Source organism: Paramisgurnus dabryanus, chromosome 15 (assembly GCF_030506205.2).
Source record: "Paramisgurnus dabryanus chromosome 15, PD_genome_1.1, whole genome shotgun sequence".
Classification (NCBI taxonomy): domain Eukaryota; kingdom Metazoa; phylum Chordata; class Actinopteri; order Cypriniformes; family Cobitidae; genus Paramisgurnus; species Paramisgurnus dabryanus.
In genome coordinates, this window is record NC_133351.1 from 33,113,387 (window position 1) to 33,139,851 (window position 26,465).

Here is a 26,465-nt window from a genome sequence, read left to right on the forward strand (position 1 = left end):
ATTGGTCGTTATAAAACCATCTGATGTTCTTTCTTTAGTAGAAGACACAAGCTAAAGTTTTAAAGGCTTTTCACTAAGTTTACTTCGCAAACAGACTCCAGCTAAACTTTGCAAAAGTTTGTAGGGAATAAACTGAAACAGCATAGAGTTGTATCTATTGGGATCAATGACATGACATGCATATTTTTGTGTTCGATGTCATTATGTACTATAAAAATAATTTACATTAACCAACATTAAATAACTACATTAATTTTACATTAGTAAGTGATACATTATGTGTCACTTTATCCATTTAGATTAAATACTTTTTCAGTGTTTTTTATAATATTTTTTTAAAAAGCTTGTTTTTAATTGAAACTGAAAAATTGCTATATTGTTGTAGTGGGTAGGCAGGTACAGTACACTCACTGTGTCAGGTGGTGCAACCAATGTTAAACAAAAAAACTATTTTATGGGAATTTCAAAATTATTTTTATGAATTTGATATCACAGGCAAACACTTATACCAGCATCCAAGTGTAAGTCTGTTAAATGTAAATCCATTGTGGAGGTCAGGTGGTGCAACCAGAAAGTCAAAGGGTGCAGATGCTGTAACGGCGCATTCACACAGGGCGTAAGCGTTGATGCTTCCCATTCACTTTTAATGGGTGACGTCAAGCGTTGGCAAACTGAATTGTGGATCCGTCGGCAGAAGTTGAACGTTTCTCAACTTTTCAAGCGGAAATGCGAGCGTCCGCCAATAAGATTACCTTCTGCAAATAACCTAGGCAGAGCCAGCCAATTACGTTTATGGAAGACCGGAGCATGTGCTGCGGCCACTATGATTGGCTGTTGGCCACGCTTCAGACAAGCCTTCCGTCGAGCGTTAACGCTTTCGCACCGTGTGAATACGCCGTAAATGCCACTCAGAATAATAAAAAACCTTGAGCTAAATACTTTTAATAAACTAATAATTTTAGTTTAAACAAATGCAAACCAAGGTTGTCTTAAATTGTTATTGTACTTTTTTATTATTGTATTTAAATGTATAGTTCTCAAATGTTAGTTTTATGGTAAAGTTGTTTGGCACTTTCATTTTCAGGATTATGATTTTAAATGCACCAATAAAATAAACAAACAATCAGCATGATACAGGAAGCGCATAAAAAACGTATCTTGCAAATAATTGGTTGTACCTACTGACATTTTATTAAAAGGGATATCAAAAATATTTAAAAAAAATAATTTAAATGTATTTACCTTGTTTCTGACTCAAAAATATGCATTCATCTTCAAAAGATAAAAAAGATGTTTTAAGGAGCTTGTTTTGTCATTGATCCATTGATGTAATGAAGCATAACTTCTGTTTGTGTTTTCTGGATGAAAGAAAGACACGACTCCAGTAAATAATGACAGAATTTTTTAAGAAGTGTTTGGCTCAGTCCAGGTGTCACATGACAGCGCTTGTGTTTGTGTCTCACCCTATTTGACTCTTATTCACTCATGAGCTCATCTGTTTTACCTCAGTATAGACGGTTTCAGCAGTAACAACATAAACAAGCGGCTTTCACGGAACGCGCGTAACTTAAGGTAAACTCCGCTTAGAATAAATAACAACAAAGTCCTTTTAAAGTAGTTTATTTATATAACAAGCAAAATAAACAACACGTAGATTACCTAGGAAACCAAAACATTTGTTATTTTCGACAAGGTATTTATTCAAGAGTTCAGTTTAGCAACTAGTTAGACCATTAAACAAACAGAAACCAGAAGTAAAGTTCGGACCAGACGAATAAACGCATCACCGCATGTGCGTCCGATGAAACCGTCTATATCTGTTAACCTTCAGCAGGGATTAGAAAGGGCATTTTACACTTTTATTAAGGTTTATTGATCTCAACAAAAACAGTTCTTTCACATCTAGAATTTCAAATGCCATTTAGATTTTATGACACAAATGAAACAGATTTTGTGTTTCTAATCCCTGCCAGTGACTTCTCACCTAACTCTGATCATTGCACTATTGGCTGATTATTGTTGTACACCTGTTTTCTGCTTTCTGCTACTTTTTTTGCCAACTAAACTGCTTGAGCTTGTCATCTTTTTAATGAATCAAAGCTTGTTATGTTTTCTGCTGTCATTTAAGATGAAGTGAATGTAACACTAATGGGGTTGCATGTTCTTCCCTCACACAGCTTTTCTGTTGTGTTGTTGTGAAGCGCTTCACACACGTAAATTACTTAATGCTTTTGAATGTCTGTGATCTGATAGATCTTCTGTGTTTGTTCACACAATGAAACAACTGTTTAATATGAGCTGGATGGAGTGCTGTTGATTTGTGTGAATGACATGTTGATGATCTTTCTAACTTTTAGATAACGGCTATGTTCAGAATAGTCTTACTTCATAGTGCGCAGTGCACATGCACTACTGTGTAATTAAAGTATGTGAAACATTTTGTTGTTGTCATCATGTGACATCATTATGTATATTTCATGGTCTGCCATCCAGTTATTACTTTATTTTGCATGTTGTATAAAAACCATGTAGGTATATTTAATGCATACTGAAAACAAGCAGTTATGCTATAGTATGCTATTCTGAACATAACAATAATCTCTTCTTCTGTTCATTTTCATATTCTGATGTTTTCTGCTTGATCTTTTGGTTCTTCTCTATATGAACCACACAGACTTTCTAACAATGTGTTTTGTACACTAATGTTAATAAAGTTGTTGTTGGCCTTTGAAGACTCTATTGTTTTTTTAAAGTTTACAAAGCTCATACCCCCCACCCACTGTCTGTGGCTGTGCATGTGTATAATATTTGTATATTGTAATGCGGATTGCTTCATGTATGGTTATGTTGTCTGGTATACATGGACAAATTTGTGTTGTATGCAGAGCTGGAAGTGGGGGGATTCAGGGGGCGGAGTCCAGGAGTTTCACCGGTTAGATTTTTGTAATGGTGGAACAGAAAAGCTCTTAATGCATTTAATAGCATTTAAAAACGAGTTTTTGATTGCAACTATTATTTTATAATGCAGTCCGTTGTGACTCTGGACACTACTCAAATCCCTGTCACGCCACAGAGTGCCACTCACATAGTTAAACATTAAATAATATAATATTTGTCCCAAATCGTTAGCGATTAACATTGGCTGCTGACGTATATTTTTCATTTTATAGTAGACGCTATCTGACTAAGCTTGCGCTATTTAATGTGCCCTTCTGGTGTGATACCTCAGAGTTGTCCTAGACTGGGCCCTGCGCTACTCGTCCGCACAGAAACACAGAAACCAAACAAAGAATCAAAAGCACTCAACAATTAAACCTTTTTATAAGATCCATCCAACTCTTTAATAATCCAGAGAATAACCTGAGTGTGCCAAACTATAATGACAAGCAGTGGACTCTATTAAAAACTTTAAATATGAGAGGTTTTAAAAGTTTATTAGTTTGCATTATATGATAAAAGCACCTAAGTTGTTTTTTTCCGTATTGATGACGCCTCTATTAGTCTTAAATGTATAAAAACCAGCCCATTGTCATGATTTGCGTATAAATAGCACGCAGTTTGAAAAGTCCTGTAATATATACAGAAAATTCCAATTGAAATAAGTGCACATGATTAAATTAAGTTTTCTTAAAATTATTTTTCTTTAAAAAATTGTTGGATCTACGTAATTTACTTATGTACACCAGTTCAACATGATTGAATAAAGTTTTCTTAAAATGAAATAAATTTGAATATATGTTAATTTCAGTTTAAGAAAAACTAATTTAATCATGTGCAACTGATGTCCAGAAGGTTTTTTTCAGTGTATGATATGCCAGTCCACATTCATTCATCCATCTTTCGTGTCATTTTATGTATTGGTTTCTCTTTTTTTTTTCTTTTTACCATTGTCCCTTGGGTTTGGGGTTAAAAAATCTCTTTGTTCCATAAAATCACATTCTAAACCCCAACTCCAAGCAACCATGGTTTAAAATTAGACAAAAAGATGGAGAAACCTATATATTAAATGACATGTCCAAACTTTGGAGTGGTAGTGAACATACATGTACAACCAAGGCTGGAAATTGTATATATTCACATGGAAGGGGGGCAGGTATTAGATGACTTCTAACACAGGTTTTTATAGGGACACACTAATATATAAAGAGTAAGCTTAATAAAGTTTAACAACAGCCAATAGTCATTGCTGATGCATCCTGTCAATCAAAATAGAACAGGAAAATGAATTTGAGGTCTGTTTATAGAAAATGTAAAGAGACATCACTAGTTTAATGTATAATGTTATTGGTCATTATGTGAATAAATAACATTAAGAAAATGTAATCCTCAGAATTTGGTTAATGCAAGTTGATATAACCACCAAACTATCGGCATTAGCAGACAGGGGAGAGATAAGACAAGCACACATATACTTCTTAATATACATATGAGTCTAGAATATCACAATTTATTTGATCAAAACTGTTTCTATTATTAAGCTTCATTAACCCTATGGGTAACACTTTACTTGAAGGGGTTTGCATAACACTGACATGACAGCTTTACAATCATGACATTACACATGTCATGAACATAAAGAAGATTTTATGCATGTTTATGACAACTGGCATAAAGTGACAGTCACTCAATTATGTCATTTTTCATGCAAAGATGACATTGTTTGAGATGTCTTTGTTATGACAACTTGACAGAAAAGAGGAACTATATTTTATGGCGTAATAGCACTTTTGGGAGTACTTCGACTCGCCTGAAAAGTCCGCTCCCCTTCTCACTCTCATAATGGGAGAGGGAGGGTGTTACTGCGCCAAGTCGAAGTACTCCCAAAAGTGCTATTACGCCATAAAATATAGTTCCTCTTTTAAATCCGCTTAGAAAAGCGCTATGTTTTATTTTGTACCACCAAACTTGCTCGTATAACTACTCGTCTTAAATAGGAAAAACGTTGATGTGTTTGGTCACTTCTAACTTTATCTCTAAATGGTACCATTGAATGAATGGGGCTAAGCTAAATGCTATCGTAGCGTCGCAGCGCGCTCCAGCGCTTACGTGCACACACACAGATGATAGAGGGATGATTCAACAGTTCTTAGTTAAGGTAATAACATATTTTAATATTGAAAATGAGTAGACTATTCCTTTAAATGATACTCTAAGGTACTACACCGAAATAGAGTACAGTGGTATTATCATGCAAACAAACTGTGTTGCTGTGATACAATTTGTTTTGGAACTAAAAACATGTCACATGTAAGAGGAAGATGTGTGATAATTTCATGATCTCTTTCTGTCATCCTCAGAGGTCACACAAGCTCTGGTGACATTAGTAAACGGTTACACTGACGACTTCAGAGGTGTGACCCCATCACCCCTCATATCACCTGTGCTGAATGACAGCGCTGCCAAACGCATAGATGAGGAAGAGGACAACAGGACAAAGGTGAGGTTTCTGTGTATGTGTGTATATATATGTGTGTGTGTGTGTGTGTGTGTGTGTGTGTGTGTGTGTGTGTGTGTGTGTGTGCGTGTGTGTGTAGAGAGAGAAGAGACAGAGAGAGAGAAAGAGAGAGAGACGGGGGAAGGGGGTACAGTGTATCTACTGATTTTGTTGAAGATAGATAGATAGATAGATAGATAGTTTTATTGTCCTGTAAACAGGAAATTTGTTTTCACAAACTGTCATACAGTACACGCAGCTAGTACAAACATATATACACAAAAACAACAACAACAAAACACAAGATGGTGAATGTTCAGCTTTGTAGATTATTGAGGATTGAGATCGCCGATGGTACAAAGCTCTTTTTGAAACGAGCCCTTCTCCATTTCAGGGTCCTATACCTGCGGCCTGAGGGCAGGAGAGTGAAGTTGAAGTTGAGGGGATGCTCTGGGTCCGTTGTTATAGATTGGGCAAGGCGGGCTATTGCTCTGTCATTAAGTTCTGAAATGTTAGGTGTAGAGGAATGTATTATTTTTGAAGCTATGTGTGTGATTTTACTGAGTTTGTTTTTGTTAGTGACTGACAGCATAGTGTAAAAACTAGTGGAGCAGTATAACAAAATGGGCTGTATGATGCTCATATACAGAAGTAACAGAAGGCGAGGGGCAATGCAAAGGGAGCTGAGTTTTCGTAGAACATGCAGACGTTGTTGTGAGCGTTTTTGGATGTCTGTTATGTGATGGTTATGTGATGGCAACAATAATGTTGAAACTATCTGGCAAGACTGAAAAATCAATGCATCACTAACCAAAGGTAACATGGTGTTACCATGGTATTTTAGATATGGTACACACACTCAGAGGAATTTGGGTTACTTTCTCTAATCAGCCAGGTGGGTTAAAAGTGACCAAACAGTTGAGTTATTGTTTCATCATTATTTTGTAATATTATATAATAATATTTTAACAATCAATATTTAATAAATAAATGAAGAATTGGTTCCAAAACACGATAAACGGCATAAAAAAAAATGTACAACCAAAATCAGTATTGTATCAAGTTAGTATTAAAAAATTACTTTTTACATTTACGCAAAATCCAGGCGTGTTATTCTGTCAACTTTTCTCCCTTTTTTCCAAAACATGACAAACAACACTCCTCCTTCTCTGCAGAATGCAATAAATCCGCTTAACCAATAACAGCGCACCATTCCACGCATTTTAAACAACAATGGCGGCACTTTGAATACACACAGAATCCTAGTTTTCCTCATCTACTTTGTACTTCGTGATCAACAAACAAACAAAAACAAAATAATACTTTTGATGGTATTGATAAACTTGTGGTGGTTTTCTGTGATGGGAAAGAAATGTAAGCCATCGAGGCACTCGGGTGAAGGAAAAATGCCGTCTGGTGCTTGTTCTCACATGACAACATCAAGCTTCTTCTTTCATGCTAACACACTGACCCCAGAGATCTTCTGAAAAACACTAAACTTATTTTACTCGAAGGCAACGAAAATCGAGCAGGACCAAAACATTTTACAGCTGATCGCTGTCAAAAAAGTTCAGCTACGATGTCCCATGGATGACCGCAACAATGGAAGTGTTCTTAATATGAAAAAGTACAGTAAGTGTTTTGATTAATGCCAATAAGGTTTTTTTTTTTTAATCAGTGTATACCACTAGTCAACTAAATTAATATAACATGACAAAGATGAATGCACATTTATATATTGATTCAATAAAAACATTCTGGGAAAAAATTATCATTTTATAATAAATCTTTGAAAATCTAATTTTGGATTTAAATTTTTAATAATAAGTTATAATAACCTAAAGATGCTATGTGAAAGTTTGTAACACAAAATAGTGTTTTTCATCTTGTCACTTTCTTGGTATAGAAAATAATTTTTTGCGTTTTGGAACCAAACTCTTCAAATATATTTTGTTTACAAATTAAATGACATTTTAAATTGCTAAATATTTCAGCATTTTACAGTTTTTTTCGATTGCTAAACGACAGAGGGCACAACTGGAGCTACATGTGCAAAACTCTAACTACAGTCTGCACTACCAAAAGTCACCTGAGCACAACTCTAAACACATGGCTCAAAACAGCTCCGTGCAGCCAAACACTAAACACAACCCTCACTGAGATAACACACACTGTCACTCACAACACACTGAGAGGAAAAACACTAACATCAAACACCAATACACAAAATACTAACTTTATATCTTTACAGTTTTAACAATTTCAGTGATGTCACACCAAGTAATGTTTTCTTTAAAGAATGATTTATTTATTGATTTATCACAATATTTTTTTTAGAACATCATCATTTTTTAGGGTAAATGAAAATTAGCAGTTTGCTTCAGTTGTCTATAGTAATTTACGGAATTACAGTAATGAGAAAAAAGGTAGAAACTTAAAGTACACGAAAGGTAATATTATATATAAATGAAATATATATATGAAATTGGAATTTATATTTATATGAAATTGCAATCAGCAGTGTTTGAAAGGCACAAGGCTGAAATCAATTGTGTTTTGAATGTGTGGTTCACAGTTTTGATAGCAGTGTGTTAGCATTTGAACAAAGTGCTGTAAATCCACAGTGTTGTGCAGGTTGTGGTTAAAGTCATGGAATAAGTGTGTAAAGTTTTGAAAACTGTGTTCAAGCAATGAAAAACGAACTAGAGTTTGGTCCACATGAACTGCTGCTGTGCAGACTGTAGTTAGAGTTTTGCACATGTGACTCCAGTTGTGCCCACTGGCGTTTAGCAATCGAAAAAAACTGTAAATTAAAGAAACAAAACAGCACTGGAAATCAATTCAATGCATTCTGTTAACATATTTTTACAATAACATGAATAGGATTGTTTAATTAGTACAGAAAGATAAGATAACATTAACATTAAATCAGAACTACAACAAATGTTGTTTCAACAAATAAGTCCAACAATGTTCTCACTGAAAGCTGCTCCTTCCACATGCGATTCAAAACTCCAGTGCCAAGCCCATGCGCTAATGTTTCAACCATCAGTGAAAATACCCAACCTGTAACCCAGCGAGCTGGGTAACCCCACACTGAAGAAAATAACCCAATAAAATGACTCAATCAGCTTAACCTAGCCACTTGGTTGAAAAAAAAAGAGATATTGTTTTCCCCTAGACCCCAACAATGAATCCACAAAAAAGATCAACTTTGAGCTTCTTCTTGGGTCTTTTCACACACAAATGGTTTGTAGAAGCAGCTGATGATGTTTAACACAGACACCTTTTTGTAGTCTCCATGGCGCCTTTTTATGTCACCTGACCTTGCGGGTCAGCACAGAAGCTTGTCAACACCGTGATGCAAGAAACATAATGTACTTACTGAATGACATACAATTCAAAACATGACAGCTCGCCCTAACTTATCCTCAAAAATATCCTCCTGGGAACAGACAGCAGCGACATAATACAGGTTGAGTTTTGCCAAGATCAAATACACTGACGTATCATGACCATTAAAGTGCCCAACTTTATCCTAAGAGTTGTCATGACTGAACTGTTATGTGATTAGTTGAAGGTCAATGTGTCATTGTGCACTAAAGATGTGTCCTGATGTTGTGTGTTATGTAGATCTGTCCTGCAGATGATGTATACTTCATAACTAAAGAACTGTTGAACACTGAGAGGACGTACCTGAAAGACCTGGAGCTCATCACACAGGTAAATGATGGACATACACACACATTCCTGTGTACAGCTCATATGTCCTGTTCAGCCCAAAGTCATACACCGGCCATTCATCTGAGACCGTAGATCAGGTTTAAAGAGTTCAAAAGTGTGTGTGTGTGTGTGTGTGTGTGTGTGTGTGTGTGTGTGTGTGTGTGTGTGTGTGTGTGTGTGTGTCAGTGGTTTCAGGCAGTGTTGGATAAAGAGGAGTGTGTTCATGACTCTCTGAAGAAACTCCTGACCTCCACCTATGGGCCTCTACACACACACCATACACAATTCCTGCAAGAGCTCGAGGAGAGACTCTCAATGTGGTGAGTAACACACACACACACACACACACACGCACGCACGCACGCACGCACGCACGCACGCACGCACGCACGCACGCACGCACGCACGCACACACACACACACACACACACACACACACACACACACACACACACACACACACAAAATCATTTGTGTTCACATAGATAAAATCTCTCACAGTTTGCTGTTCCACATCTGTATGCAAGTTTAAAATAGTTTGTTTTGCAGATTATCTTATTTATTTTTAAAGTTCACTCCTCTGCATGCTTTTATTGCTAATTACCCACGACCCTTTAAAAAAAAATTATCAAAAAGAAGTTATTTCTGTTTAGGAATTTGGAGCTGAAGCTGCATAAAGAGTTTTGAAATATATGAACTTAAACTGAATGACAGTAATGTTAAATTTTAAGGTAATATGTTTATATTCTAATGTGATAGAAACATAAAAAATCAGAAAGGAGCCAACACTTTTTTACACCACTATACATGCAAAAATTGTGATGAGTAATTCTGTGATATCACAACCAAATTTATTACATGGTAGTATTTCCTTTTATTATCTTCCTCATCACTTATCGGTACTGTATTGTAGTGCAGCATGCAATATTTGACGACACTTGACCATGCGTCAATATGTTACGCGGAGGGTATACCTTTCGCGTCATTTTTTTGACGAACTGGGGACTTCAATACTATTACGTCCGTTGCATTCTCTTTCCTATTTTCTTACCATTTTCGCGTCGGTTTAGGGTTAGATTTACATAATGACATCCCTACCCAAACCTAACTCTAACCCCAACGCCAGGTGACAACTGTGTCTAACCCCAACGCCAGGTGACAACTGTTTAAACTGTTTAATTTCGCGTACACTGTTTAATATGCGTAATCTAACCCTAAACCGACGCGAAAATGGTAAGAAAATAGGAAAGAGAATGCAACGGTAATAGTATTGAAGTCCCCAGTTCGTCAAAAAATGACGCGAAAGGTATACCCTCCGCGTAACATATTGACGCATGGTCAAGTGCGTCAAATATTGACGCCATGGGCATGAGGATGTGTAGCAAATAAGTATTGAACACGTCACCATTTTTCTCCGTTAATATATTTTCAAAGGTGCTATTGATATGAATTTTCAGCAGATGTTGGTAACAACCCAAGTAATCCATACATACAACGAAACCAAAAAGTTATATGTAATAATGTGAAATGACAGAGGGAAAAGTATTGAACACATGAAGAAAGGGAATGACAACATCTGAAAACTATCAGTAGTTTTATACTACTATAGTATAAACTACTAAACTACTCAATTAGTTTTTAGCCGTTTCATGCCTGTTGCATTATGTGTTCAAAACTTTTTCCCCATGTCATTTCACATTATTGTTTCACTTATTTGTTATGGTTTGTTTGTATGTATGGATTACTTGGGTTGTTACCAACATCTGCTGAAAATTACATGTCAATAGCACCTTTGGAAATATGTTTACTGTGAAAAATGGTGACGTGTTATGTTTTTATTACCTATAAGCCGTTATTATCTACATATGCCGGCATGTTTCTACAGTAGCCCTGTATAGAGCGTGTTTCATCACTATGTTGTCTCAGACAATGAAGTTTGTCCTGTGGCGGCTATCGTAGCTTCTCTTTACATTTTGAAAAGGAGGAGTGAGCTGTGGACTGAGCCGTTGGTTGCAATTCACAATTTCACCACTAGATGCGCTAAAATCTACACACACAGCTAGTGATGGCCGATTTTGAAACATTGCTTCATGAAGCCTGAAATCATTTATGATTCTTTTCAAACTGACCAAGTCACATGTTTTTAGCAAACGAGGATCAATTTCATTTTCATTTCATAACTGGTTTGAAAGTTTCGAAATCTGATGGTTCACCACTGGTGGAGTTGATCCAGAATGACCAGTGTCTAATATGGTTAGGTGAACTCAGGTGCAACTCTCTCTCAAGTTTATACATCAAGAGTTCTGATCTTTGAGGGGAATAGGGATTATCATGTTTGATCAGATTTGGACCAGACACATTCAACCGCATGTGCGTACAGAAAATTGCTCAATTTAGCATCTTTCAGCGGTTAAATTGTTTAAAATCACTTAAGTGTTAACATTTGCAAACCTTTGAAACACGTGTAAATGATCAACTTTCACCCTATTTAAATTTGCGTATTAATCCGCGAATAGCATGCGAGCCGAACCGTGGGTCGTGATCTGTACGAATCACTGATCAACTGCGATCCGTTACACCACTAATTATTTACCACTTATGATTGAGCATTAGAGACTTGAGTAGGCTACTTGCTGGTGGCAAGCTTCTCATTTCTCCGATGAGTCAACGATGACCGGAAGTGAACTTCATCGAGTATTGCACAGAAATCTTGTCAAAGAACGAAAACCATTATTTTAAATAAACGTTTCTGTTCCGGAACATATATTTTTTGAAAGTTTCTGGTTTCGTTTCTGTTCCTTGCAAAACATCAAAAGTTTCTGGTTTTCGTTCCGTGAACCGGTTCAAAGCCTTGGCTGCAACTAACGATTATTTTCATAATCGATTAATCAGCCGATTATTTTTCTGGTTAATTGACTAATCGGATAAAATATAAATATTTACTTAGATGTTTTCACAAATTATAGCTAAATAAGGCACTAAATTAAGGTATTTACTATTTACATGTAGAAGTGTACTTTTTAAAAGTGCAAAAGCCACACACTACTACAGAGTTTTACTAATATAATCTTTTTGATTTAGATATTTTAAGCCTTAAAAAAGTTTGTGCAGCTTTTAAATAGTAAAACATCTTTTAATGTCAAAATATTAATTAACTAAATTAATCGAGTTTTCAGAGATGTGCTGAGAATTTTGCCACAGATTAATAAACTAATTTAAATTTTCAGCTTTAGACCTTGATGAATATTAAGATTATTTGTTATGAACAAAATCAATAAGCCATTATGATATGAAAGTGTTGATATACATGCGTTGTTACAGTAATAAAAACCTGGATTTCCCCCTTACTTTAACACAGATGCTTGTGGGTCTTACATTTTTTTATGAAAACCCAACAAAAAATAAACAAATACAAACTCACTTATATTAAAGAAAATTAAACCTTTATTAACCAGCGTTTGTTTGCGTTTTTGCTTCTGTGCTTTTAACCAAGCTGGTCGGCTGTTCAGAAGATCGCATGAATAAACATGCAGCTCGCGTTGTATGAAGTCAAAGTGAGCTTGCAATGTATTTAGAATTGCACCTGACTTTAATTATAAATTAAATTATGCATTGGCGTTTGAAAACTGAAATTGAAAATGTATATTTTGTTATACAGATGGTATTCGGTCTTTGTATGGTTGTATTACTGTTATTGTTCTTGCAGTCTTGTGAGTGTTTTAGCCATAGGTGTCATTTACACTGGGGACGCTGGGGACATGTCCCCACCACTTTTTGAAATGGCTGATTTTGTCCCCACCACTTTTTGAAAGCATTTGGTTTAAATGTTATGAAAAATCAAACAATACCTGTGTGACTTGCATTGCAAAAATAACTTTCTTACTTAGTATTTTTGTCTTGTTTTCAGTAGATGATTGATGAGCAAAATGACCTAAGAAAATAAGCCTAGTTTTAGACAATATACAATTTAAGTGATTTTGTAATTAAAACAAGCAAAAATATCTGCCAATGGGGTGAGCAAAAAAAATCTAAAAATAAGATTTATTTTTTCTTAAACACTTAATTTAAGCAAAAATTTCTCACCCCATTGGCAGATATTTTTGCTTGTTTTTGAGCACAAATTCACTTAAATTGTATAGTTTTTGTCTCAAAACTAGACGTATTTTCTTACATCATTTTGCTATTCAAGAAAATACATCTTGATTTAAGAATTTTTTGATATTTCTACTGAAAACAAGACAAAACTACTAAGTAAGAAAGTCAGATTTTCAAGAAAAAAATTCTTAGTATTTTTGTCCTGTTTACATTAAAAATATCTAAAAATTATTAAATTATAAGATGATTTTTCTTGATCTAGTTTTTAGACCAAAAATATCAAATGTAAGTGACTTTGTTCATAAAACAAGCGAAAAAATCTGCCAATGGGGTAAGCAATTTTTTCTTGAATTTGGTGTTCAAGAAAATTTTTTAATATTTTTTGCTTACCCCATTAGCAGATTTTTTTGCTTGTTTTATGCACAAAATCACTTAAATGTCATATTTTTTGGTCTAAAAACTAGACTTATTTTCTTAGGTCATTTTGCTCATCAAGAAAAAGCATCTTAATTTAAGAATTTTTTGATATTTTTACTGAAAACAAGACAAAAATACTAAGTAAGAAAGTCATTTTTTGCAGTGTATGACTGGTTTTGTGGTCCAGGATCACATATGTTGCATTGTATGCTTATGGTGTGTTTTCTTTTACATATATAATGAATTTCATTAATCATTGACTTAACGTGCTGCTGTTTTCTACAGTATGGTGCTTTGGCACAATTCGGTTGATCTGGTGTTGTAGGTACTGTTACATGTGCAGTCGACTTTGTTGGGTTTATGCTGAGTATTTTTGTGTTGTTGACCAGCCTACACTATGCCCATTTTTGATGCGCCATTATTCAATATTATTCCCGTCCTTCTGTAATGTTTTTTCATCTGATCTTTTGTCCCCACCACTTTTCAACACAAACTGACGCCCCTGGTTTTAGCCTTTTTATATATTTATTTATCTATTATTGTTTTTATTGTACAGCACTTTGTGTCCGCTCTGGATGTTAAAGTGCTTTATAAATAAAGTTTGCTTGCTTATAATGGCACAGCTCGGTTGTATAAGAAAAAGTGAACTTACGTTGTATGACGAAACAGTAGCCGATAGTAGTGCGGGAGCATGTGACGTCACATACCAACTAATCAACAATAAAATTTGTTGACAACGAATGTCATAATTGATTTTTATCGATTTGAAACTTCGAAAAGTTTATTTCTCTCATCACTACACACATCACCTTTAAAATAGGATAAAGCCATAATTTACAGCTTTTTGTCTTTGGCACATTGTGTCTGAAGAATTTAATGATCGCTACCTGCATGGTCCGCTTAAGATTTTGTGCTATGATGAGAAATGTTTTGTTTTAATTTTTTAATATGTCTATAATTTGTGTTTTAGGGAAGGGCGGTCAAATGTTCAAGTTAAAGAAGATTTTCAGTGTGTAGGAGACCTGCTGCTAAAGCTCATCGGTGATCTGAAGGTGATTTAGTGTGAGTGTGTGTTATCCCGGCAAGCAATTTTGCATTTAAAATACGTCTAATAGCTGTCCAAACACAGCCCAGATGACTACATAAATTAAATGAAATAAATAAAAGCAAACACCGTGTCATCACTGTTGACTTTGCTTACATGATGTAATATGAAACAATTGATTTAAGCAAAATTTTGATTCAAGTTTACATCCAAATTCAAGTTTATTTTACTCATAGCCAAACTTTATCGGTTCTATAGTTAAACTAGAAGGTGAAATGACGGCTATTGCTTGCTGGGATGTAGGTTGGTATAATATTTGGGTTGTATTAAAGAGCAGATGTTTCTCTTGTCAGTCTCTCTCAGCAGAGCTTCAGATGAGTTCAGACTGTGTTTATGTACTGGAGAAAGCCTGCGCTGCGTCTCAGAGACTGATGTCTGTGTGCCGGGACTTTGAGCAACAGAAAGTTTGTTATATTCCATTAAATGTCTTTCTGCTGAGACCTCGACATCGACTGCTGCACTACAGACAGATCCTGGACCGACTCTGCAAACATTATCCATCCACACACAACCAATACAGCAGCTGCAAAGGTGAGAGACTAGTGTGTGTAAACACCAAACCAAGCTTAAAGAGATAGTTCTGCCAAAAATGATATTCACCCCCAAGCCGTCCGAGATGCATATGTCCATCATTTTTCAGACTAACACATTTTCAGTTATTTTAGAAAATGTCCTAGAACTTTCCGGAGGGTCCATCAAAAAATGTGCATCCATCCTTTACAAAAGTAATCCAACCGGCTCTTAAATAAATGCCATCTGAGGTTAATCCATGCGTGTTGTTGTAGAAATATCCATATTTTAAACTTTATAAACTATATTAACTAGCTTCTAGTAACGCCGCCATCTTAGACGTGTCCGCATGTTTATTCAGTGTCGGTTATCGCTAATGTTGTGTGTTATTTTGCCTGTCATCTGGTTTAAGTTCTAATTGTTACCTGTCGACCTCCTCATCTCTCGTGTGCACACCCTCCTTGAAACAATAGGTGTGTTCGAGTTCATGCGGCGCTGCGCAGACCGATTGGCGGCTGACTTGAAACAGTGCATGGCGGTTAGAAATTTTGTCAGACTTAAGCTGGAATTACACGTGCGTTTCACGTGGTTTAATCCTACCTTCAGTTCCACTAATAAACATTATACAATTTTTTTAATACAGGTGCAACTTAATATACCTGAAAATGTGATATTGTGTAAAAAAATAAAAATGAAAAAAGCGAAAGACAAAACTCTATTGGTATTTTAATAATCTAGGCTTTCCTGTTTTTTTTTACTCATACAGTATAAACATCAACTAAAATATTCAATATAAATGTATGGTTGCAACTTTTATGAAAGATTTGTTTTTTGACACATTCACCATCTAATTCACTTTTTTCGCCCTTAAAAATGAAACGCGGCGCACACATTCAATTCAATTTTATTTATATAGCGCTTTTCACATTTGGTAATTGTTTCAAAGCAGCTTTACATTAAAAGAAGCAGAGGAAACACAGAAAAATCGACAGACGATATAAGTAGCAAAATACAGCAGCTATGAATAAACTTTACAAGTGAGCGTATTAATAATGCATCGTATACAAGAGGGTGCTAAATTAAGCCAACGTCGGCTGACTTCCCCGGGTTGAAAACCCCCCCTAGGAAAAAACTCCTAACTTTTTTTTAGCTTGGGGGAACATAAAGTCCTAGGAGGGAAAAAAAACTTGGAACTGTGTATATTTATTTATAAGGGATGTAAACAGTATGTAAATGGATAAGGAGATTAAACTGGTTCCGTCGGTGGTCATTGGTCAGGCATTGGCTGGTCATCTAGAAGGTCAGTAGATCAGTGGTGTGTTCACCTCCAAGGGCAGCCAGAACTGGGTCTGTTTGTCTCAATGTCCTCGGATTCGAGGACGAGACGGGGAGAGAGAAACAAAATCATATTAGCGTTGGGGCTGTTCTCATGTAAGGCAAGTGTCATACAGTGTTGTGTTTTTATATATGCTCGGTTCAAGACAGGCAAGCTATTGCGAGATAAGTGCATTTACTAGACAAATTATGTGAATGCTTTGTTAAAGAAAAAAAAAGAAGACATCACTACGGCAAGCAGCAGGTGTCTTGCCGGCTTCATCTTCTTCCACGACTGCAAGCGGCAAACCTTGCCGATCGGTCTGCGCATCGCTGCATGAACTCGAACACACCTCATCTCTCTTTACTTCTGGTCATATGGTATGGCAGATGGGCGTGGTCCGGAAAAAGATAGAATTGATTAGCAAACAGCAACATGACCCAACTTCCAACGATCCAATAAATTATTGATGGAAAAATTAAAGTACAGTCCTGAATTTTTTTTTCCATTTCAGAAGCCGTGTCACTCGGATTTACGTCACCACAGAGAAAATACGTATTCTCTATATCCATTTCATGGCGACTTTAATAGAAGAAAGTGAAGTTATTCATTTATTTGATGCGATATTTCAAAATGCGCATAAAAGCATGGTGATGGAAACATAGTCTAAACATAAATCATCGGAGCACGTGATACACGTCTGGATCCGAACCTTACTTCCGGTTTCGTTTTTTTAATGGTCTGACTATAGTTGCTAAACTGATCTCTTGAACAAATGCCTCGTCGAAAATAACAAATGTTTTGGTTTCCTAGGTAATCTATGTGTTGTTGTTTTTTTGCTTGTTATATAAATAAACTACGTTTAAAGAACTTTGTTGTTATTTATTCTTAGCAGAGTTTACCAGAAGTTACGTGCAGGCCGCGACAGCCGCTTGTTTATGTTGTTACTGCTGAAACCGTCTATAGTCTGGTTTATTTGCATTGATAAGTGGCCTAGAAGTTGATCAGAATCAAAGCTATTTTACCCTTTGCAATACAAATTATAACGTTTGAAAGTTAAGGTTTTAGAAAGTAGTGCTGTCTCACAATTAGTTGTGACTAGTTATTTGCAAAATAAAAGTTTCTGTTTACAAAATATATCTGGGTGTACTGTGTATAATAATTATGTATAAATACACACACACACACACACACACACACACACACACACACACACACACACACACACACACACACACACACACTATTATATAAATATATTTTTTTCTTAAAATTCTACATGTTTGTGTTTGTATTTATATAAACATAATTATTATACACAGTACACACACATATATTATGTAAACAAAAACTTTTATTCTGCAAACGATTAGTGGCGACTAATCATGAGGCAGCACTATTAGAAAGTTCTGCTAACAATGCAATTATAAAGTGTCTAATGGTAAGGTTGTAAGAATTGTTTGCAATTGGTTTGTTTAAATTAAAATACATTTTTTAATGTTTAAATGTATTTGTGTATAATTGTATAATGTATAAATGTCTTTCTGTCCTCATATACTGTATATGGGGTAGACTACAGCATGTAGATGTTTCATCATGTGTTTTTCTACATGTACATGTTTGTATGTGTGTTTGTGTGTGTTTGTGTATGTTCTAGCTGCATTTTCAGATGTGTGTGAATTGGAGTCTGAGCTTCATTCTGCTCTGGTGGACACTGAGAACTTTCAGAAACTCCTGGAGCTTCAGAAGGATTTGATCGGTGTGGAGGATCTGGCCATGTCGGGACGTCAGCTCATCAGACTCGGCTGCCTCAGCAAACTCTCTGGGAAAGGCCTTCAACAACGCATGTTCTTTCTGGTGTGATCTCCTAACCTCACCCCTAAACCTCACACTCACAGAAAACCTGATGGGATGACTGAATAAAAAATACCACTTAACTTTAGTATAAGTTTAAAGGGCATCTATTATGCCCATTTTATAAGATGTAATATAAGTCAGGTGTGCCCAGAATGTGTCTGTGAAGTTTCAGCTCAAAATGTATTTAGTCAGTGGCTGTGGGCGGAGCTTTATCAGTGTGACCTCACATTGATAAGACAATGATAACTGCAGGTCTGCTTTGGTTTAATGGGGATTCAAAAAGGAGCGAGTGGACATTTTTATTGTAGGGTGGTTGTGTTCACACACTGCCAACACACATTTATGTCCAAACACTTTGTAAAAGTGTATTTTGCATAATATGTGCCCTTTAAGACTGTCAGTGTGCTCATAAACCATGTTTATGTTATAATGTTGTTATGCACATTCTTCACATTCTCACACAAACCCAGAGTTGTGAAACTTTTTTTCTGTTTATGTGGAGACAGTTCAATGATGTACTTCTGTACAGTACTCGTGGGATAACATCAACCAATCAATTCTCAGTACACAGACAACTTCCTCTACGAGGCATGACAGTAAGAGCATGAAATCTAACTTAACCTTATTTTAATGTTATTGACTGACATGAGTATCTACTCATGAGGAACATGTGTGCGTCTGTGTGTGTGTGTTTAGATCCGGGAGAGCGAGGACGAGTGGGGCGTTCCACATTCTTTCACACTGATGGTACAGCAGCAGTCACTGGTGGTTGCTGCCTGGTAACACTTCACATTTTATATTTTAAAGGGGTCATGAACTTCTCTGTGTTAGTATTTTGTTTTCTTTGGGGATATGAACATTTTTAAATGATTTTAATTTAGATATTGTTCATGGTATTTTTGTTTCCAGCTTCCGTTATATTAAAGGAAAGACAATATATGACCTCTATAGAGTCCACAACAGATTTCACTTGAGTGACAAAGTATATTAAAAAGCCGGTGGCAATTTACACTAAGTAAAAATATAGATATATTATCTGTTTACACTAAGTGACAATATCAGCATTTTCTTAACAATATGCAATTTATATTAGGTAAAAACTCATTTTATTTATTAAATACAATTATCAAATTTCCAATATATCATAATTGGATGTTATCTATATTTTAACCTTTGTTTTTTTGTACATGGATAAAATAATAACATAAAGTGTAAATGATTATATTCATTAAAATAATTATAGAATATAAGAATATAGAATAAAAGTCCTATCTACACCGACCCCTAACCTACCCAACACTGTCAGAAAAAAAAGTACAAAACTGTACCTTTTTTGTCGCTGGGGTGGTACCCCAAGGTACCGTTTTGTACCTTTACAGGTATATATACATAATACAATGTTGTACATTTTGAGGTACATAACTGTTCCTTAAGGATCTATTGTGTACCTTTAAAGGTACAGTTAACTGTTTTGTACCCCTAAAATTTAACTGGTACACAATTGCTCCTTAGGGTATAATATTGTACCCATAAGCAAGGCCGCCTTAATGCACGGGCTTACCTGGGCTGAAGCCCAGGGGCCTCTCAAGTTCAGGGGCCTCCCAAGTTCACGTTCATATTGTTTTGTAACTCGTCAGGTTTTCTGTCAATCACTCTAACTGCACGTAACTTACATGGGTGCTGACTGGTCCGTGGTAACTTAACGTGAAATAAAATATCAGACGTAACAGATTTTTCTATTCCGCGTAATGTGCGCGTTTTCAACTTGGCATTCCTACATGTTAGACTGAGTGTGACAGAGAAACGGGAAATAATCCACCAACAAATGAAAGAGTGATTTCTGAAATTTCATAATAAGAACTGAGGTGCAGGTCTCTCTCTCTTTCGCGTGCGCGCTCGCTCTCTGTGCTCGTGCAGCTGAGTCTCTGGCATGCAGAAGTCTCTCCAACTGTGCGCAAGATACTGTGCTGCCAAATAAAAGAGTACCCGAACATATTAATGCTGTTCGTTGTTATAAAGTTTAAGTTTACTCGCGTTTATATCAGTGACGCGTGCGCAGCTGTTGCGATGTAGTTTGACGCGATGTAAGCTCACAGTACACACATCTGTTGGTTTAGAAAGACGACGCAACGGTAAATGTGCAAGTCAAAGCGCGACAAGATGATCTCTAATGATCATCCCCTGATCGCACCATTCATATTTATAATGTCCTTATCTAAAGATCTTATATACATGTATATGTTCCCTTCTGTTCTGTTTTGTAAATATTCATATGTGTTCGTTTTACATGCGTAGTATGCATAAATACTAAATACAATGCATACTATATTTTCAATAGCCTACACAATAAATAACTGATTAAAAAACAAGATTCTGTCTATAAGACTTATCTTTTGTTAACATTAATGCATTTTCACTTTAAAACTAACTTTAACTTCTTATATTTTTAAAACTGTGCTGCATTTAGTTAGTGAGTGGCAATTTTCTGCAAATTTGTATATTCCAAAAACTATATAGATATAAAGCTTATAAACATATTACTCTCACACATTTTGGTTTTATTTTCACCACAAGTTGCTGTGTGTGGTTGTTAAATAAACTGTCTTGTGTTTATGCTCAAGTGGGCTCAGTGATATGTTAATAATGATATTATGGTGTTTTTTGGTTCAATGAGGGAAAACTCACTGTTGGATGTATTGAAAGAAACTAATGCATTTTGTGATGTAGATTACCTAGATATTACACTTTTTTTTAATAAGACTATAAATTGAGGGTATGGGGGGCCTCCAAAACCTCTCAGCCCCAGGGCCTCACATTAGGTTAAGGCGGCCCTGCCCATAAGGTACAACATTTCAATGTGTTGTATACCCATAAAGGTACAAAAAGGTACCTTTTAGGGTACCACCCCAGCGACAGAAAAGGAACAACTTTGTACCTTTTTTTTGACAGTGAATAAATACGTGTGTGGCACAGAGTTCCTGACAACTCGGATATATATATTTGAACATGAAACAATGTAATTGTCCATGTTTGTGTACAACAGGTTACAGTTACACAGAATTAAGTATTATGGTGCAAACAACAAAAACATTTATGTCCACATATCAATCTTTATTGGGCACTGCTTTGTTAGATTGTAAAGCTGTTTATAGACAGATGAAGGTCAAATGTTGTTCTGTGTCTTATAGTTCAGAGTCAGAAATGGAGAAATGGATGGAGGATATAAAGAAAGCTATTGATCTGGCGGAGGAATGTAATGGATTGGTTAGCAGTCTGCTTGTGTCTAATCGGGACTTCAGTAAGTGAGATGTGTTTCCATCACATGATGTGACTGTAGTGTTGTAGCTGTTTCTCAGTTAATATATATTCACTTATACACTGTAAGTCATTAATGCATTAAGATTTTTTTTCATGAAATATCTTGTTTCACTCAGAAATAAGTTGCATAAGGAAGGTTAGTTTGAATTGATGAGCTGAAATTAATATTAAACTAATTTCAGACATTTAACTCTTGGCTAACAGAAGTAAGAACAGATTAAATAATTGTTCACCAATTGTCAGTAAAACTCTTGTAAGGTAAAACAATAGCTCACAAAATATGTGTGTTGGTTCTGAGGGTATCGTTAAAGTTTTAACATTTTTCCAGAATCCTCTGGGGTTTCAGAAGTGGACTCAGAGGATGATCTCAGTGGGTCACAGTCATCTACGATGCGTCATGGCAACAGCTCAGTGAACATACATCACCGTGGTAACACTACAGCACATGTGTGTTGGCATCGTAACACCAGTGTTTCTATGATGGACTTCAGCATAGCAATAGAGGTAACAACATGACAACTGTTCAGTCTGTGTGTGTGTGTGCGCGCGTGCGTGTGTGTGTGTGTGTGTGTGTGTGTGTGTGTGTGTACTGTATAATAATACAATGTGATAAAGTACTTTACTGTATCTGACAGAATCAGCTCTCAGGAAATCTACTCAGAAAGTTCAAGAACAGCAATGGTTGGCAAAAACTCTGGGTCGTTTTCACCAACTTCACCCTGTTCTTCTACAAAACACATGAGGTAAAACACACACACACACACACACACACACACACACACACACACACACACACACACACACACACACACACACACACACACACACACACACACACACACACACACACACACACACACTCACAGTGTTGTGTTTACTTTCTACATTTCTCAGAGCTGTGTGAAATGTCTGAAGTCACGCTCATTTTTCTGTTGAGTAAGAGTTTCTCTTTTGTCTCTCTCTCTCTCTCGCTCTCTCTCTCTCTCGCTCTCTAGGATGAATATCCATTGGCTAGTTTGCCATTGTTGGGTTACTCAGTTATTAAAGCTGGTGAATCAGAAAACATTCATAAAGATCACGTCTTTAAGCTGCACTTTAAATCTCATGTCTATTACTTCAGAACTGAGAGTGAATACTTTTTCCAAAGGTACGATGTTTCACCACTTCACATTTTATCATACAATTTAATATGCAGAAAAAAAAACTATACAATTGAACAGATTGTTTATTCATTAATATAATAATAGGCTTTATGCCCAGCTACAGCAAATCAGTTGGTCCAATAATGGCAGACAGGAAACAAGGAGCTGGCTGAAGTTCAGGAAGTAGTGCAGCTGGGCATAAAGCCTATTAGCGGCATTTAGCATCTGAGCTCCTCATCTAAAAACAAATGGTGCTACATAGCACTAAAATTGGTTCATGGCTTCTTATCATAGAGGAACAGTGCCATATAGCACTGATGTAGTACCTGTGTAGAACCATATTGTGCTATAGTGGTGCTATATGACCTCCGTATGGTTCTTCAAATGTGCTTTATTTTATAGGTGCATAGGTTCCTCTATGATTACGAGCCAGTGAACCAATTTTAGTGCTCTTTGGCACGTTTGTTTTTAGAGTGCATTCAGTATATTTGTTACCTGGGAATCCAACTCATAATCTTTGCACTGCTACAATAAAAAATATTGTAATTTAAGGCGAAAATGCAATTGTTCATGTTTAATACTGCAGTAATAATGTTACATCTTTGTATGTGTTGTGTAGATGGATGACCGTGATTAGAAGTGCCACAGTGTCTGCCAGCAGAACCCGCTATCTGAACCGGACCGAACCAGACTAAACCACACAGAATCACGCTGTCTGAGTCACTAAACCACACCGAACCTGCTTTCTTAATCATACACTCCAAAAAAAAAAAAAAGCTTGTAATCATAGGGGAACCATTTTTAGTGCTATATAGCACCTATAAAGCACCTGTAAAGAACCATACAGAGGTGATATAGCACCATTATAGCACCAGATATGGTTCTATATAGCACTATATGGTTCTACACAGGTGCTACGTAGGTGCAATATAGCACTTAAAATGGTTCCCCTATGATTACAAGCCAGGGAACCACTTTTAGTGCTATTTAGCACCATTTGTTTTAAGAGTGTACAGAACATGTAAGGTGCTGAGGTGTGTGGTTCTGTATTGTTTATATTTGTGTGTGTTTATATGACAATGTCACATTAGTGACTGACTTTTTAAGACATTATAACAAAGTCACATAGAATGACATGAAGGGGGTATGTCACATTATCACATCTGAACTTTCTTCAGTTATTTATCAGCCTCCGTTATATATTTGTTGATATAAAAACAATGAACAAACATAGTTTTGATATAAAAGTTAGAGTCCACTTTAAGTAAAAAAACTAAATGTAAAAAACAGAGCAGCCTCGATAAGTCCTTAATTATTTTAGGTGTCATATTGCACTTATCCTATTAAAGCAGGCCTTTGATAGTGTTGTCTGGGCCAATATAACAAATATAACTAGTTAAAAGCCAGGTATGGGTGACTAAGATCACCAGTGTGTCTTACAGTCAGACAGTTTGGATAATAAGTGCCTGGCTTGTTTTCTTATCACAGAATTTCCTAAGATCAAAGGTGCTGTATTCACAGGATGGGGCAAACATGTATGCTGAAGTTTTTCAATCTATATTTAGGCTGTTATCTTGAGACATCTTAGTTGTTTGGGAAAAGCGAAAATAAAAGTGTTATCGAAGGCTCGAATGTAAACAAAGAAGTGGAATTTCCCTTTAAAGCAACACTATGTAGTTTCCATGTAAAAATTACTTTCAGCTCCCCCATGTGGTTGAAAAGCGCAACAGTGCCAGGTATCAGACACTCTTCTGCAGGCAGGGGGAGGGGCGGGGCTATGTGCTCTACCCTCCACCGCCACTTTCAGAGTGTGCTTGTAGCAGCTAGGAGGCTGCTCAGGTTTCAGCAACAGTACAATTTGTCCAGTTAATAGTTGTTCTATCACTGAAATAATTTTAGAGACATTATTTAAAGGTAAAAAAACTACATAGTGTTGCTTTAAACACAATGACGCTCACTGTAAAGACACAGGTGCTTTTTTACTTGAGTAACATTTCATCTGATTTTTTATATTCAATTATGCATTTGTGGAATTTGTCGGTTTCAGTGATTTGATTTTTATAGTACACATTTTTATGTTTTAAACTTTGTTTCTGGCAGCTAAAAACCATGATGGCTTCAAAAGTCAGTGTGCCAAAACAATATATTTCTGCTAACATTTTTTGAACACTATTTGGAAAATGTATGGAGTAAATGTTTTCAAAATGTACATTTTGATAAACTTTATTGAAGCTTATATTTATGAAGTGCCATTAACAGTGTAACACACGTAAAATATATTTTAAATCACCAAATTTATTTCTATCACCATGTAGCATTTGATAATGAACAAAAAAGATGTTTTGTAATTTGCTGCCCTTGTTTTATGTATTAAATGTACCAACATCAAACTAAGACAAATTTGCCTTAGACATTTATGACAATACAAAATCCACTTGTATGTTATAGTTATTTTAGTCCATATTGTGCATAATAAACAATGATATTGAACATGGAATGATCATAATAAACATTACATTTTGTAAGTGAAAGCAACATTGCAGAAACCTGTTGATTTTGTCCTCTGGTGATTTTTCTGTATTACTTTGGCCAACAGATGGCGATATTATATAGCAAATGTATATTGTCTCTGTAGCCCTTGTCTGAACCCTTACATTTCTATGAGTGAGTTATAGTTAAAGTCTTTTGACACTGACCAGCTGGTGCTGTACTCGAGAGGATTTACACCTAACGCCTGTTTCACACATACTCCGTATGCAGTGCGTTTGCGTTGCGTATTGCAGTACGTATGCGGTGCGATCCGTCAAGCATCCGTTGTGCTTTCACACATACTCCGTTTGCAGTGCGTTGCTAACCGCTGCTTCTGCGTATCAAATGACCATGTGATTGACACTTTCTGTTGAAAAGCGCCTCCTCAATAAACAATATAATCTATTTTTTTCACCAAACAATATACTTTAGATATTATTTGATAGACTAGTAAGGATGTTTAAAATCTATAGTGTAATGGTCAGGACACATGAAAGGATCAAAGGTCTATTTATGCTACCCGTGTACGCTTTTTGGTGAGAATGGGTTGCTTTATCTCCACATATATCATAAATATAAATTAGCATTATAACTTTTGAAGAGAAAATATAGGTGACAGGCATGGTTACATTATAGGCTACATTTCCTACTATTTATATATTTGCTGAGAGTATTTATATAACGGCAATTAACGTCTCATATGGCAAGAAATATTCTCACATAATTAAAATAACAGCATAATGACATGAATGAACAGACAAGGAAGCAAGAGTGACATGCAAATTGTATTATTATTACCGGAAAAACAGCAATATTACTGAATATTACTAAATAAGCTCAATAACAATTGAAAAAAAATATATTATCTCCCAAAACGTTATATGACAAACATTATATTTAAAGCAAAAGTATTCTTACAATCATTCAAGATCCACACATTATTCCATATTACTGAGCACGTTCGTCTCTCACCTCATAATAGCGCTGATTGACAGGTGCGCTTCCCCGTCTATCAAACAG

At 35.9% G+C, this 26,465-nt stretch overlaps 1 protein-coding gene across 2 annotated transcripts in view; it reads left to right on the forward strand.

Moving 5' to 3' along the window:
- Positions 1-24,617, forward strand: part of LOC135782703 (FERM, ARHGEF and pleckstrin domain-containing protein 1) — a 47,210-nt gene extending 22,593 nt beyond the window's left edge. For both annotated transcript variants that reach the window (XM_065293164.2, XM_065293165.2), the window contains exons 14-26: positions 5,298-5,437; positions 9,068-9,157; positions 9,344-9,477; positions 14,640-14,721; positions 15,068-15,305; positions 18,257-18,456; positions 18,963-19,052; positions 19,153-19,235; positions 21,645-21,754; positions 22,103-22,278; positions 22,410-22,517; positions 22,770-22,921; positions 23,536-24,617. In XM_065293164.2, the coding sequence (XP_065149236.1) occupies positions 5,298-5,437; positions 9,068-9,157; positions 9,344-9,477; positions 14,640-14,721; positions 15,068-15,305; positions 18,257-18,456; positions 18,963-19,052; positions 19,153-19,235; positions 21,645-21,754; positions 22,103-22,278; positions 22,410-22,517; positions 22,770-22,921; positions 23,536-23,611 (1,679 nt within the window). In that variant the 3' untranslated portion in view covers positions 23,612-24,617. The remainder of the gene's footprint in view (positions 1-5,297; positions 5,438-9,067; positions 9,158-9,343; positions 9,478-14,639; positions 14,722-15,067; positions 15,306-18,256; positions 18,457-18,962; positions 19,053-19,152; positions 19,236-21,644; positions 21,755-22,102; positions 22,279-22,409; positions 22,518-22,769; positions 22,922-23,535) is intronic.
- Positions 24,618-26,465: the final 1,848 nt, after the last annotated feature.